Genomic DNA, 17,448 nt, shown 5'->3' with positions numbered 1-17,448 from the left:
AAGTGACAAGATATACAGCCTTTTGTGCCTTGATCCCTACTCTGATGATAAAGATGCCTGCTACCATCCTGGTGCAAAGAGTAACTTCACATGAGATTGATTTCTTACTTTCACGGGACAAAGGAGGATCAGAATGTCCTTTGTGTTCTGGCTGTTTTTAAAGTAACTTTAATTCAAAATAATTCATATGCCAAAATGGTCCATTTTGGGGTGACATACTCTGTTCTCTTTCATCATTGCTGCCAGGGACCCACTGGGGAGTTTGTCTCCCTGTCCTCATAGCTCTGGACTCTGCAGAGTTGGAGGCTCTCCTCTCCAAATGAGGCAGGTTCTTGCCAAGAAACAGAGCTAGGAGTCATTGAATTACAATGTAACTACAAGTTACAGCTGCTGAAGAGGGCACCAGTGGATTCCTTTTGCTAAGGAACCAGCAGGTTGGAAGAGAAGTTGTCATCTGAGGAAGGATAATTGACTGATTAGCAGAAGGAGATGGTGCTGCTTGCAACAAGGGGGCGAGGAGGGAGGAATTGAGTAAGGAACCTACATGATCCACCCCAGCCACCTCTAGGTACTTCATCGCCCCACTGTATCTGCTCTCAAGTGTCTGTAGCAACCACAACCCGAGAAAGGAATGCTGTTGGGTTTGATCTCAGGGCCACAACTGGAACTCATCCTGTTCATCATCCACTTTAAATTACCGCTCACCCCTGCTCTCACCTTGGCAGGAATCAGCGGCTTACCTGGTGGTATGATTCAAACCTTCAGTCCCAAGTGGTCTGATCTCTTGGTAATCATACCTTTCTGGGGTGATGGCTCTGATGAGCTGATGTGATTATTTCCCTTTTCTTGGCAGGTCTGTATCATGGAGTCCATCATAAGATGATGCTATTCGTTAATATTACTCATTTCCTTTCTATCCGATTTTATAGTTGTCAGGAAACATTGTTACCAAAATTTAGAAGTAGATTTTCCTGCCGGGCGCGGTGGCGGCAAGCCTGGAGTTCCAGCTACTCCGGAGGCTAAGGCTGGAGGATCACTTGATCCTAGGAGTTACCGGCAGTAGTGAGTAATGCCGAGCGGGTGTCCGCACTAAGTTGGGCATCAATAGGGTGACCTCCATGGAGTGGGGGTCCTCCAGGTTGCCTAGGCAGGATGAACCTGCCCAGGTCCGAAATGGAGCAGGTCAAAACTCAGGTGCCGATCAGTAGTGGGATCACGCCTGTGAATAGCCACTGCTCTCCAGCCTGGGCAACATAGCGAGACCCCCCTCTCAAAAAAGAAAAAAGAATAAAGAAGTAGATTTTCCTACTGAGAATTGCCAACCAGTTGATACAGGTATTCTCATCTATCTAGCATTTATTTCCTTCCTTTAAATAATCATTTTTAATATTATAAAAATGTTTATCACAAAATAATTTTTAAAGTATAAAAAGCAAAATTTGAAGTACACTTCTTGTGCAGTTTCCTTTCAATCCTACTCCATTGAAGCAACACTATTTTCTGTTGGAAATTGTTTTCTCCATTGGATATTGATGCTCAAGGTATGATTTTAATGATCTTGTTTGAAAGGAATCTCTTGTGTATTTACCCAGAATGAACTAATAAGACTGAAGTTTTAGACACACAAAACTGAGCGTAAACTCTTTTATGCAGAGTTGTCTTTAATTTTCACAAGCCGATCTTTCATTATGTCTTTTATGATGGCAAACACTATGCTTTGCAAAAAATGTAAACTTCAGTTACCACTTAGAATATGAGAGATTGTTTGGGGAGAGTATGTGTAGGGCTGTGCTTATTGCATTTTAAATTTTATTTACTCTTATGAACTGTGACTTTTTTTTCTAATTACTTGGATTAAAATATATATTTTTTAAACTTTCTATTTTGTATTGCGGTTTAGCCGATTAACAATGTTATGATAGTTTCAGGTGAACAGATAAAGGACTCAGTCACACATATACATGCATCCATTCTCCTGACCCATTTGTTTCTGTGTTAATTTTCCCCCTTATTTCCTAGAAGTTTTCCTCAGGAATAAAGTAGGGGGTAAGAAAAGTAACCATAGTTTCAGTGTGAACTCAGTATGCACTTACTTAAGTAGTTTTAAAAAGAATGTGTGAAGACAAGCTTGAAATAATTTAGGTTATAGATTGACTTTAAAAAAAAGGTCAGAGAATTCCCTGGAAGTCCAGTTGTTAGGACTCCATACTTCCAGTACAGGTAGGCATGGGTTTGTTTGAGTCCTTGTCAGGGAACTAGGATCACACACACACACACCCCTAAAAAACTAAGACACACACCCACACACACCCCTAAAAAACTAACACACCCCCCTAAAAAACTAACACACACACACACACCTAAAAAACTAAGACACACACACACACACACAACTAAAAAACTAAGAAGGTCAATATTATTATCATTAGACATTTTCCAACTCAAAGAAATTCTTAATGAGAAAAACCATTTCCCTAAGATGAGTGACATTAGGCTGTTAGTGTACACAAAATTTAGCTTTAAAGATGTTCCTCAGTGGAAAACATTTGGATCTTTATTTAAGTTTTCATTCAAGAATTTACAAATGACATTTGAGCTTAAGATCTCAAAGGGAAATTATTGTTTAGGGAACAAAAAATGCAACTTAACAAAATAAGGTTGATAAAACTGTAGAGGCAAATATAATTTTGTACCTTTTAAAAAACTTCAATGATGTTTTCACTCAATGAGGGAGGGACTACTTTATTTTCATAAACAACTAAACTTACAAAGTATAGTCATTGTATTACTTTTTAGTTATAAAAGGCAGGTGAGATTTTAAAAGTAATTTCATACTAAAAAAGTTGACAAAAAATTTATGAGAATAATTTTTTAGGTGGGGCAGACAAACTATGGTCAACTGTAATTTTAAATATGGTTGACCATGGGAATAAAAATTAGAGATCTTTCCACATAGATTAAAAAGTAGATTGTTTTTTCCAAAATCAACTTATTTATTCTCTTATCCTTTCATAAAATTAGAATTTTCTTTCAATTTACAGGCAAAATATTATCACAGAAATAAAAATACTCTAAAACTTTCATAGATCTTTCTCATTTTGATGAAAGAAAACCTGGAACTATTCTGTAGTACATTTATTAATTGCCAGTTTTCATGAGATGAAATCCTGTAAAGGTAGTTATAAAAATATACAGTAGAAATGTCTTTGGGGAGAGCCTGTGATTTAGTACATATAGCATTTGTTCAAGATAGTCATGGAGATCGGCCTTCCCTGGTGTCTCAGTAGTAAAGAATCTGCCTGCCAATGCAAGAGGCATGGGTTCAATCCCTGGGTCGGGAAGATCCTTTGAAGGAGGGCATGGCAACCCACTCCAGTATCCTTGCCTGGAGAACCCAATGGACAGAGGAGCCTAGCAGGCTACAGTCCATGGGGTCACACAGAGTTGGACACAATTTATCGACTAACCAACAACAACCAAGTCATGGACATGCAAACCCAGTGTTCACATGGGCTCTGTTCTCTAAACTTCATTTTCTGACATTAGAAGTTAGACATGATTTAATAACTATTTGAAGCAAAATAAATGTAGCTTACTTACACTTTTTACGTAATAAACAGCCATAGTAGTATGGGAATGTCATTTCAGTCATAGACCCATTGGATTAGGTTAATAGGTTTGATCATCTTCTATTTGAGATCAATGATTGTTGCTTGAGGAGCTTTATAGATTTAGCTGAATCTTTTCTTTTTATTTATTTTAAATTAATTTATTTATTTTAATTGGAGGCTAATTACAATATTGTAGTGGTTTTTCCATACATTGACATGAATCAGCCATGGGTGTACATGTGTTCCCCATCCTGAACTCCCCTCCACCTCCCTCCCCTGTGGTACATATACATAATGGAATTATTACTCAGCTTTTAAAAAGAATGCATTTGAATCAGTTCTAATGAGGTGGATGAAACTGGAGCCTATTATACAGAGTGAAGTAAGTCAGAAAGAAAAACACCACTACAGTATATTAACGCATATATATAGATCTTTTCTTTTTTAAATTTAAGGTTATCCTTGAGTTAGGAAAAATACCAAGCTCAGCATACGAATTCACACTTTGCCATAATATTGAATTTATCTCTAGTTGAAGAGAGACAGCCCTCTGCCGTCATGAAGAAAGGGAAGCAACTTCATTTGTCCTAATGCTGTGATTCTCAATGCAAATACTAAAGTTAAAAATCCAGTGAACCCCCTGCATGGAGTTATTTATTACGCCATTCTGGCATGTGATATTGGCTTTGTTCTGGAAAGTTCTAATTTGATTTTTTTTTTTTTTTGGTCCTATTTCATACTCATGGGGAGGAACTTTAAATATCATTTAGGAACGGTTTTCACAATGTCTTTGCATTGTACTAAAGATTTTGAAGGCCTACGTGCTTCCATGTAAATGTTATCTCATGGACCTGGTGATAAAATTTTATTAATAAAATATTAAAATAGATACTCAGAACAGTTGTGTTCTTCTCAACTTACTTATTTCCAGATTTGATCAGTCTAAGTTTTTAGCTCTGATCTAAACTTGATTTTAGAAGCCAGGCCAACTGGATTTAAATTCCTGATGATACCATAGATTTGGGGGCACAAATAACATAATACACACTTCCAATAAGATATACTTTGGCTTGATACGAGGGCTCAGGAGAACTAATCTGCTTTCTGAAAAATAACCGAGAATCCAAACTCATCACACATATAAACCAGTTTATTAGATTGTCAGTGATACTTTGAGACAAATTCAAGTTATTTTTATTGTACTTTGTATAAACAGAGGAAGGGAGGAAAGTTTTAAACTTCAAGCTTTGTTCAGCATGTGCGCAGTTAGCATCCACAGAAGCACCATCGGATATGGAAGAATTAGCACCACAGAATTTTCGGACCTAACTGTTAACATGCATCACTGAAAAATTTGGAACATGAAAACTGAAGTAGTACGTGGTATGGTCTATTAGAAACAATACAAGGCAATTTATGACTTGTTTTCATACAGTACAATACAATCACCAATCAATGAGAACCTTTTAAGTACGATAAAGGACAAAAAACACTTTGTACCCTGTTAACACTAAAGCAGTTACAGATTTAAAAACATGTTTTCTTGGAAGAGGCGGTGGGTTGAAATGATCCCTCCTCCTCAATTTTTAAATTCAGAGTTATATAGTTACATGATCTCTTAAGAAAGCATTTTCAAATCTATATCTACCAATGCCAACAATTTTTTTTTTTTGGAAAACAGAAAGGTTTGATGAATTAAAACAAAACAAACAAACAAAAATAGAGTCTAAAAGTACTCCAGTGTGGTGGAAGATACTCCACATCAGATCGGTTTGAAAAGGATGCCAATGGTGCTGACACTTGTCTTTGCTTCCGTGGAGGAATGTCAAGTACAGAAGCCTTGCATTCACGATGAACTTCGGCTCATTTCTTGCACTGAATGCCTTTAGTCTGAAGTGTAACATGAGAGATTTATTCTTTATTCCTGTACTGTTTTTGTAGTGTCATGGGGCTGTTCCTTTTGCTGGATTTGACAACAGTGAAAAGGGTTGATATTCTCTCTGGATTTAGGGTAATTTGTGAGCTAAAGAAAAAATATTAATTTAAATTTAGCACAGGTGAAATTTTAAAGGGACTTTCACTATTTTCACAGTACAAACCCATAATGAATATCATTGAAAACCTTTCTGTTAGAAAACATGTAACAAACCCTCAATTTTAAGTCTAGGCCAATTTTGGCATATTTGAAGATACTGTATAAGAAATGTGCAATAAGAATAGATACAGGTATATTCAGATCTCAATGCGTTGATGCCAAGGAAAAAATATTTTTACTCACCAAGAGAAGAATATACCTTGAAGCATCTATGCAGACACATGAATCAATCATATATCTGCCCAACTTCTAATTCTGGAATAGTGATAACAGGGTCATTTAGGAAAAAGTACTCAATTACAGTACGGCAGCAATTTTATGTTGTATATATTGAACAGCAAAAACATCTTTGAAAATAGAATCAGTACTATACGGTAAGTTTACAATTCACCATTTCTATACTTGTAATACATGCGTTTATTTGTTTTCCCAGTTTTTAAAAATCTCACTAGGACCAACATCTTTCTGAACAACAATCTAACATGAAACGATAACTTTCTAAGGAAAATATTTAGCATCACAGAGACTTGAGAAAAATCTGTTACTCAGCATCACAAAATACTCGATAGATCTACATTTAAGATTGTTCATGCCATGACATTAACACACCTTTGGGTTAATATATCTTATTTAGAAAAAAAAAGCAAAATGAAGAAACAAACCAAAGAATTGACATGGAATTAACTTATCTTCAGTCTCTTCTTGGTAAGAGTAGACTTCTAATAAACTTGACTCCTTTCTGTACCATGTAATGATGATTACATCTATGAAGCAGCATTTACATGTAGTAAAACGTTTAAGACTAGTGACAGGAACAGAGAAAGAATTAAAAATAAGTAAAATTATGGAAAAATGTTTTTTTTCTTAAGTGAACTGTCCTCAAACTAAAAAAAAAAAAAATCACTAAGTTTGTTTGCTTTGAAATATTTGTGTTGAAAAACATATTTGGATACAAGTTAGCCTATCCTTACAAATATCAGAGAGATGTAAGGTGTACCTTGAGAAAAAAATTTAGTTTTTGAAAAAAAATCCTGTTTTTTTTTTTCTGTTGAATCAAATCTATTGTTTAAATCAAGTATTAATTTTCTGAAAAGGAAGCAAGTATACACGGCAGCACAGCCACATTACCGATTTAAATCTGGTAATTTGCCAGGCATGATTGATTTGAGTATAGAAGCAACACTGATTTCTTAATGTGTTAGGGTTACATTAAAAAAAAAAAACCTCAACTAAAAATTGAGTAATGACAGGCTGGCTTAATAGTTTTGATTGCCCTTATCTTTGATCAACGTTTCAAAACAATGTAGTACCAATTAAAAATAAGATTAAAAAAATAAAAAGCTGTCTAAAAATTGTTCAATGAAAAAGCCTTCAAATTTTACAACATTTTCACCTCAAATGATTGTAGACTAACTCAGACTAACAGTTTTGCCATTATCACAAACACTTTTGTTACACTTGAGTTTTTTCCCATAGTGTTCATTGGTTGTATTATGTAACACAATTTTGTTACATTAAAATAGCTTGAATTATTATATTTTATTATAAGAAGCTTTAGAAAAACATATAAGTAGGATAAATTTATAAAAGGATAAAGAATATTATATGGGATTTTAGACAAGTTCTATACAGACATATAGCTAGTTCAAGGTAATAAAGTGCCTTCATTATTTCATTAAAATATTTTAAGGCTTTACAAGAAACTTAATGTTATCAGAAGTTTGATAGCATATGGGGTTATGCGATTAATTAGCATTCTTTCATAGTTTTTATTTCATTTAATCTTTTGATCCATATTAGGTAATTTTTAATAATTAGCATAAAATGATAAAATTTGAATTGCAAATTCTGAATTCATTTTGTGAGGAAAAAGAAAGATGTATAATTTCTAAATGCTGTGATTTGAACATAAGATTCATATGTTTCTTGTGACTGATCTGTTTATGTCATAATATATAACGGCCAACGCTCCCCAAAATTCAACAGAATACTTCATTTCATGGCAAACAGGGCCATGACTTCATTCATTCATAAATTCTGTTGTCTGTACATTTAAAATGATTGTGCAGCCTTAAATGAAAAAGGCCACAGAAAATCTAAGATAATATCTTCAAATACAGGCACAATTAATATTTTTTATTGCAATAGCTTATGCATAATCTATATTGATGCCAATACCTAATGTTAAAGCATTTGTATTTGTTTTCATCTTGCTTCTAATACCCATGGATATATCAGAATAAAATACTGGTAACCTAATTGAAGTATATACAATAGCCATAATCACACAGAATTCTATTTCTTCTTGTCATTTTTCATTGGAGAATATGGGGGTATTTTAAACACAGCTGTGTCCTTAGTTCTCTTGGCAGCTCCAGATTTTAAGATAAATTATGTCTATATGGCCATCAACTACTTGATTTTGCTATAATGAATTAAAATGTTTAAATATTCTTTTCAGGCATTTAGTTATTTTTATCAGCAATTGTTAAAGTCAGGCACCAGATTAAAGAGCCATGATATCTAAAACGCTTTCTTAATTACCGCTGTATTAATTTAAAGTGTTCCTTAAAGAGTTTTGAGATTAGATGTAAGAGGAAAGGTAAAACACATTGCAAAGAATGGTTTAAGTTAATGTTCCATACAATTAGAAAAACAGGAACTACCAGTAGGACCAAAGTGCTAGCTTTAAAATTGGGTTTGGTTTCTAATTTAAAGCCTAGTAATAGTCATTCCTGGGAATTAAAAAAAAGTTACAATGGCATAAACTTTTATAATTGCACATTCCTTTACCAAAGAGCCACAAGTTACCAAAACATTTAAAAAATGTACATGATGCTACTTTTCAAAATCTATATATAAATTTACCTTTATTTTTAATAGTATAGTACAGACAAAACTTAGCACAAATATAAGCAGGAAGATGAATTATAACTTTCTAAAAACAGTATAGTGTATTTAAAAAAAAACTATTAAGAACTTTTGTCATTATGAAGATTCAAACCCAAGTATAGCCAAAGCATTTCCATAAAATCTGAAAACATCATGAGAGTTTATGTAGGCAAATTTTAGTTACACCCTGTCATGCAATGCAGAGACATTAAGTGCTTTTATTTTAACACTGTTTTTTTTTAATTTGACTACATATTATACTTACTTTCTTCAAATGTTGAAGGGACAATATATGCAATAACTGAGCTTTGAAGACAGTACTAAACATAAGGTTTCTAGCCTTAAGTGTTCGTTCCTATTAAGCACAGCAAAAAAGGTTTGATGCATGGGTTATTAATTTTCATGCTTCTATCTCTTTATTCTAAATAGAAATGTAGAGAGGTCATATAATAAGGACAAAAGGTCATTAGAGACCAAAGGACAAACATATGGAACAAACGTGGTGGAACCTCTCCATATGATTAAATTTGGTGAATTGGGGGAAGACAATAAAATAAATGATTTTTTTACCATGTAATAATTATATTAATATATATTTTAAAATAAATACCCCCCACATAATTATTAGAGTTTTAATAGTTTTGTAGTTTGAACATGATGACATTAAACTAAGGAGGTGTCTCTTTATAAATTGTCACCAAAAAAATTGTATTGTTCAAAGGAGAGAACATGGGATTGTGATTGTCAATGACAGTCCCTTGTCTTTCATTATGCTGCAGGTTAAACACTGTGGTGGAGCGTCTCATTTAATTAAGGTGAAAATGCTGGGAAAAACATACAATAACTTATGTTAAAATGAGGATTAGTTCACAGTCATGGAATATTAAATGACTAGCAAAAAGGGACACCTTCCTTTTTCTACAGTTTGAGAATCTCCCTTGGATGTAGAAACGACCACATAAAAGCATATGAAAGAAGCGCCCAATTCAATAAGTTCTTTATCTTCTGAGGATATAGAATGGGATACAAATTGAGATTTGTATCCTCTGAGAAAAGTAACAAACTTTAAAATCAAGTAAAATCAGAAAGGATCAGTCATGATAAATCACTGACAATGACTCTCTCCAACCCAACATACAATAGGTAAGTCAGAGAAACAACAAATATCCTTCTTATATAATTTAAAGGACCTTCTTATAGTTTTTGAGTATGAGGATATAATCTCTTGTTGGTAAGTAATAGTCTTGGATAGTGGTAGCATTTAAAAATTACTAGAGAAATACTTCAAATAACAGAAATGCATAATATTTCTAATAGAAACTGTAGATGTATGGAAATTCCACACTATGTATGATAATCCAACTATATATTACCTCATGTAATACCCAGTATAAGACTCCAAGATCTTTTTTGCTGACACACACAGATATTTTTTTTCTTGATTTTGCAAAAACAGTTGCATTTACCTAATTTATCTTTTCCATGGGAGCAGTGCTATTGTGATGACATAAGTACTGAAAATACCTATGAGAACCATTCCTACCATATAATTTAATCTTGCTTTCTACTTCTACTGTATTTTCTACTTAGTATTTCAATATCATTCAGCTGTTGTATAGCACTTTTGATTTCCAAATGCCTTACAAATGATTAGAACAGTCACTTTTCATTGCATTCCTACGAGGAAAGGAAAGTTCATAAACTTCTTGAGCAGTGGTGGAACTACTCAGACCTTAGGTATCTTCTCCAAGCCAAAAGCAGTTGTCCAGTTGTATGTATCTACACCATATGATCCCTGGGGTCAAAGGCAAGAGCTTCTCTGCTCTACAGACCTAGCAGATTGTTTAGGTCATGCTGTATGCAAAGTAAATATTTGTTGACTTAATGAAGGAGAATGAGATTGAAAAAAAACAGAAGAAAGAACCTCGACCCCATGCCCAACTGAAACGGTGCGCTTGCCCACTCTTGCTTCTCTGCTACCAGAGGGCCAGTACTATTACCCGTCTTAAGTGATAGGGTGGTATTACTCACTCACGATGGCAAAACCCGTGTTGTATATGCTCACCAGAATATCAATGACATAATCGTTATTACAACCACTCCTAAAACTTTTAATGAATCACCTTGCCTTTTGCCAAATATTTAAATGAGAAGTTGTATTTTCATGTACAGTAGACTATTCTTTTCCTAATTCAGGCACAAAACAATCAAGGAAGTAATCCTTCCAGGTGCAATCATTATCTTGAATATGGAGAATGACGGAAGGGAGTGGAAAGTCACATAGCTACACAGTGTGAAAGGAACCGGGGACTACTGATTCTTCAGTGTTTTGGAAATAAGTGCAGGAAAGTTAATATCCTTGAGAAGATAGAGATTTTAGTGAGCTAGGTGAATGGTGAGGTTCAACTAGATGATGTCAGTCTTTTCCAGCTCTAAAATTCTATGTTGTGCTGTGCTTCCTTCTCTGATATGATGGGAATGTGTACGCTAATCACAATAAATTTTATTTTTAAGAAAAAAGAATAACTTTGTAATGTTTAATATCCTGGATCTCTTGAACAACTGAGTACTAAGTTTTTTCTTTAAACCATCACTAGGCCTTGGTGACTGAAAAAAAAAAAAAGCACAATATGAGAGTTGTGAGTATAGTTTTATTTGGGGCAAAATGAGGACTGCAGCCAGGGAGACAGCACCTCAGATAGCTCTAAGAAACTTCCCCAAAGAGGTAGGGTGGAAGGTCAGTATAGTTGTGATTTTGCAGAAGGAGGAATATGTGCATCAAGCACATATTTTTCCCAAAGGTTTCTGCTAGTCTCATGATGGTCACTGCCAGTCCCAAGGAGCCGACATCACCATTAAGGACTTCAGTGCTTTTCTATATATGAGCAGATACAAGAATTGGGCTCATACACCATTCTCCTGAAACTATCTTACTATCTGAAGACCTGTTCTGGCAGTTTCTCCCAGAGCACAGAATGCTTCATTCCTGATCTCCACCCGAACTCCTTTAGAGGATGTTGAAGGTCAATAGTTGCAGTGGCTCATGATTTAATCCTTGTAGAGGTAGATGGCAAGTGCCAATTTGTAGGTGACAGTCTTCTTTTGCAATGTGCCATGTCAAGCCTTTTAAATCTGAAATAAAACTACTTAGAGTATGTCAACCTACTATGGATATTATAATACTTTATATTATCAGCAAAATTAGCAGCTAAGAGCTTGCTCCTACTTCCACAACTTTACATGAATGCCTCTAAATAGGTCTTACCCACTAAGTGTGACTCATGACCTCATGTTCAATTTCAAAGAGAGAAAGGTGAAATTATTTCTTGTAAAAATGAAGCCTTTTGGTTTTAAATCACAAATGATAATCATACTGAATATGAATCTCTAAGCTGCTGTACATGTTAATAAAAACAGCACTATACAATAGCTAGATTAATTAATTTTGACAGAGAAGCTAAAACATTATTTATCCAAAATTATGAAGCAAAAATCTAATTTTTATTAGCCAGAACCATAAATGCATGGGTGGAGGAAAGACGATTTACTATGAACTTTAATTTCTGCTAAGCTAGGACTTCTAAAACTCTTTAAACTGCATGTACTCACTGGGAAATCAGGCATACAAGTCTTTATTTCACAACCTAAGACCATTTTACACTTTGAACATTAAAATCATGTCCTTACGCATACCAAAATGGGAACTAGGGCTAAATCCTCACTTCTCCACATGGCAACAAACATACTGACCGTTAATTAAAATTAATTACTGAAACAAAAAAAAAATGATGAACTGCTTAGAGAATTCATGCATACTGCTCGAAAGTGGTTAACCATCTTCACAGTGTAGAACATATATCCTTGAAGCTGAGTATGAGAGCACTTCAAATCCTCCTTATAGGTTAAATTACAGTAATTAGATTCTCTTGGTAATTTAAATGTAACTGCCTTTTTATGAGAAATAAGACTTGGGCAAAATTCTACATTAAAGTAGGTCATGTTAAAGGGGAGTTTCATTTCAGTATTTCTGGACTAATCAGAATGAAATATGAATGTGGTAAAATAATTTAGGAACCATAAGGAGAAAAATAGCTATCAGAGACAAGAAGGAAAGTGTGTGTATTTAGTGGCAGGCAGAAAGGCAAAGGAAATGAGAAAATAAGTCGATGAGAGGGATTCAGAGACTGGGAATAGATGAAATGTTATTAATACTCTCTCAGTGATCTGGCCAACGATTTCCTTCGAGTGTCTTTTTCCATAGGATTGATGCAACACTGTAGTACCACATGGTTTCTCTTTCCCTTGCTGAATAGTTGTATAAACTATTGTTGAAAATGACCTCCTACCTTCCCATAAAGTTAAGAAAGTGCCCTTTGGGGGTGCTCTTCACATGACTTAGTGTCCTGCAGCCTCTTTGTGGTTCTGCTGCCCCCCATTTTAGAATCCTAAGGGTGGACATGGCATGGATAGGTAAAGACTAAGCCAAAGGCCAGCTCAAGCCTCTCCTTTCTTTAGTCACATCTGAATTCAGACTCCTCTTTGGCAAGAATAGGATTCTCTTAAAAAAAAAGACAACAGCAGATCTGTTGGTATACAATTCACTATGCCACACCAGAATCACAGTATTATCTTTGCTTAAATATATTGCTGCTCCCCAGAATCTCAATGACTCTTTGCTTAAAATGGTAAAATTTAGGAATTTCCTAAATTTTTCCCTGGCGGTCCAGCAGTTAAGACTCCACGCTTCCAATGCAGGGGACACAGGTTTGATCTTTGGTGGGGGAATTAAGATCCCACATGCTAAGCAACCAAAAAACAAAAATATCTCTATGCCAGAGGTGATAGTTATACAACTCTCTAAATGTACCAAAGATAACTGAATTGTGCAAGTAAAGCAAGTGAATTGTATGGTATGTAAATTATAATTCAAAAAATTAAAAAACAAATACAATGGCAAAATTTTGGTAAATTCAATTAGAACGTTCAGAAAAACAAAAATGCAATCTGGATGTTGCTTTCATTGTATCCATTCTCCTTTCATTGCATAAAATATGGACCAGTGTGAGTTTCCAGTAATAAAACTGAGTTTATAAGGTTTACATTATATAATTGTAAAAGTGTGTACAAGCAACTGAGGAATCACTATACTGATAAACAATGAAAGCATTCCTTCCTGCGTGTTTTGATAACAGAGATATATAGAGATATCATAAGAAGTATCTCCTAGCCTGGAATTATTTTTCACACTACTTTATGAGCTCAAAACAGAGCTGTAAAGTAAAAAAAAAAAAAAGCAGTAACCGTTCACTGGCTATTGAATTGTTGAACTGCACAAGCCCATTACCTCTGTTTTTTAATAGAACAATAGCATAATTTAGGGTCTCTCAAAAGAGTACGAATATAACTGAGATAAGAGAGTTGCTTGAATGTTAGGAGCACTATCATTTAATATTAATATTAGCAGATATTTTGAACCCTCCATCCTTACTACAGGGTTGCTGCCATGATTCAGTTAAGATACTCAGAAAAGATCTGCTTATTTTTTGCCTGTTTAAAAAAAGCATCATTAGCAATAAAAAGGAAATATAAATTCAAAAGGGATGGTCCCAAAACTACTAGACTGAGTGAAGGAAGTCAAACCCCAAAAATACTTGTCAACTTATTTGAAATTCCAGAATAGATGAAAGTGACTTATGGGGTGAGAATCAGACTGGAGACTGCTTCTGGAAGTCAGGATGGGGGGATGGTGTGCGTGGTGACTGGGAAGGGATACATGGGAACTGGCGTGAGAAAAATGTTCTATGTCTTGATACTTGCCCAAACTGACTGACTGATATAAGAACTGTATGTAAATTAAACTTGAATATAAAATGTTCAACAGCATTACGACTAAGCAAAATATACTCACTGAAGAACCGTCGTGAAGGTTGGTGTCATTTCTTTTTCATGTCAAAACTTCTACCCTCACCGTGCCCCATAGACAGCAACATATCCCAGAATGGGGTCTATGATGTACTCTGCAGATGACATGGATTTTGTATCAGCGCACTAAACCCAAACAGGCTCTTTGTAACTGGAGAAAAATTAAGACACATTCTTTTATGGACCATAGTAAATGTGTCTTTATATCTAAGAAAAGATACAAAACATCTTCTGTTTCCAATATACCATAGAATTGGGACTTCCCTGGCAGTCCAGTGGTTAAGATTCCGTGCTTCCCATGCAGAGGGCAGGGGTTTGATTCCTGGTCGGGGAACTAAGATCCAGGATGCCCCGCCTGGTATGGCCAAGCAAACAAAAAACCCCCTAGAATGTGAAAGGTTTTCCAAGTCAGATTTATTCATGTGAAAATACTAATTTATACACACAGAAAAAAAATCAATTAAAATTTTTGGCTCAAATGCTTAAAAGTAATCATGGCAGTATGGCCTTCAATCCTGTTTTGGTTCCTCAAGGAAGTGTGAATGCAGATGCAGCAGTAGTGACCACTAGTATCTAAAGCAGGTCGATGAACTTAAAACATTTAGGTGGGAAGGAAACAAAATTTTATCTCATGCTGTGGTGGCAGCGAAGTTGCTAAGTCGCATCAGACTCTGCGACCCCATGGACTGTAGCCTGCCAGGCTCCTTTGTCCATAGGGTTTCCCAGGCAAGAGTACTGGAGTGGATTGCCATTTCCTCCTCCATTTCCTTGTGCTCCCTGGTGCGTAATCAAGTGTATACAGTATGTCACATTTTAAAACCATTTAAATGCCACTGGTTGGGGCCTAATTTTTAATGATTAGCTCACCACTTCAAATCTAAGGGGCCAAGCTCATTGAATTTAAAGAGGTGACAATCAGAGGTAAAATATTCAAGGAATTCCCAATTTCCTATAGCAATAATCTTATTACACTACTGGACAATTCTAAAAATAAAGTGAAGAAGTTCTACTGGTTCTGAGAAGAAAATAGTAATACCCAGACATATCCTGAAGAGAATTTATGTGCAAGTGATGCTAAGTATTCATGGGCAAAATTAAGACCGTAATGAAAACCAGATACTTATTTTTCCAAATTATTTCTTGTTTTAATTCCATTTCTAACCCACGAAAGGCTTATGCTGTCCTAAACTGACGTGTTATACAAAGGCATCTAAAATATCTAATTTAAGTGCTATTCATCATTTCCACCAGAGTAGAGGGAAGAAATGGGAAAAGTAAGCCATTTCCCTATCACAATGCCTGCCTGTAGGAGGAACTCAGTAAGGATTCGTGGAATCGATGCATGAATGCTTTCATTTCCTGGAACTGTCATTTCTTACCTCACACAATGACTTCTTGCTATACATTAAAACTTCAGTGTGATTGAAAAGGAAAACCATAGGCACATATGGTAAAAAAAAAAAAAAAAAAAAGTAATGCCCTGGGGGTTGCCCTGGTGGTCCAGTGGTTAGGACACTGTACTTCTACTGCAGGGGGCATGGGTTCAATCCTGGCTGGGGAAGTAAGATCCCACATGCCACAAAGTGTGGCCACATAAGTTTAAAAAATTAAATAAAATGAAAGTAGTGCTCTGAAACCCTTAAGTCCCACATCATGATCGCTGCTATTGCTGTTGTTGACCCAAAAAGTTGTATAAATATACACTGATGTAACTGGAAAACCACCACAACAAATTGATACATGATAACCTAGATGTTTAGCTATAAAAAATTTCCTTTTAAAAACTCAGTTGACACTAAAGGACACCATTTGCTTTTCTAGAGGCAATGATAAAAACTTATATAATTAATGGCATGGGTAGTTGTATGATGCTTCAGATAAATATTTTCCGGGACAGTGAGAGGTTTAAATGTTCCTAAGCACCAAAGAAAAACAGAATGCCAGGTGCTAGAAGATAGAAGAAATATAGTCCAAGATGATATAAAATAAGGAAAAGCTCAGTATTAGAATGACGGTCTATAGGAGCCTCTTTATGACGGTAAGTGGGACCTCAAATATACGGTTACTTTCTGGTTAAATAAAGGTTAGAGTGTGTCAACTATCAAACAGCTATTTTTCAGAAGAAAAAAATGACTCACAAACATGATCTTGTTTGTAATAGCTTTCAACTTTAAAATAAATGAGAGAAGTCTTGTAGCTGAGAGAAAACAAACACATATTCTAAATGAATCACATATACCATCCCCAACAGATTTTGAAGCAAAATAATAGAGAAGTAGGTATTAGGTAATGGGAATATCACTTAATAAGGGGTCGCAGAGAGTCGGACACGACTGAGCGACTGAACTGAACTGAACTGAACTGAGCTCAAGCTCTGAAGAGCTTCCCTGGTGGCTCAGATGGTAAAGCGTCTGCCTGCAATGCAGCAGACCCGGGTTCGATCCCTGGGTTTGGGTTCCTCGAGAAGGAAACGGCAACCCACTCCAGTACTCTTTCCTGGACAATCCCACGGACGGAGGAGCCAGGAAGGCTACAGTCCATGGGGTCGCAAAGAGTCGGACACGACTGATCGACTTCACTTTCAAGCTTTCAAGTTCTGAAATGACTAAGTGATTTTGAACAAGACACATAACACCCTTATTGTTTTTCCTATCTGGTATGAGAGACTCGGGTTCGATCCCTGGGTCGGGAAGATTCCCTGGGGTAGGAAACGTCCACCCACTCCAGTATTCTTGCCTGGAGAATCCATGGACAGAGAAGCCTGATGGACTACAGTCCACGGGGTTGCAGAGTGGGACACAATTGAAGCGACTTGACACAGCATAGCACATAAAATGAACGTGTTGCTGCTGCTGCTGCAAAGTCACTTCAGTCGTGTCCAGCTCTGTGTGACCCCATAGACGGAAGCCCACCAGGGTCCCCCGTCCC

At 35.7% G+C, this 17,448-nt stretch overlaps 1 protein-coding gene and 1 non-coding gene across 2 annotated transcripts in view; one reads left to right on the top strand and one right to left on the bottom strand.

Annotated features, from left to right (window-relative positions):
- Window positions 1-973: 973 nt before the first annotated feature.
- LOC148773746 (signal recognition particle RNA) lies at window positions 974-1,271 on the top strand. The gene has a single exon (XR_016036541.1).
- A 2,626-nt stretch (window positions 1,272-3,897) lies between these two features.
- Window positions 3,898-17,448, bottom strand: part of PURG (purine rich element binding protein G) — a 41,782-nt gene continuing 28,231 nt past the window's right edge. The window contains exon 3 of the mRNA XM_055416563.2: window positions 3,898-5,634. Within this exon, the coding sequence (XP_055272538.2) occupies window positions 5,530-5,634 (105 nt within the window). The 3' untranslated portion in view covers window positions 3,898-5,529. The remainder of the gene's footprint in view (window positions 5,635-17,448) is intronic.

Source organism: Moschus berezovskii, chromosome 26, assembly GCF_049115385.1.
Source record: "Moschus berezovskii isolate FMDL1 chromosome 26, NW_MosBer_1.0, whole genome shotgun sequence".
Taxonomy (NCBI): domain Eukaryota; kingdom Metazoa; phylum Chordata; class Mammalia; order Artiodactyla; family Moschidae; genus Moschus; species Moschus berezovskii.
The sequence above is the reverse complement of the archived record's forward strand: the minus strand, read 5'-3'. Positions and strand labels throughout refer to the sequence as shown.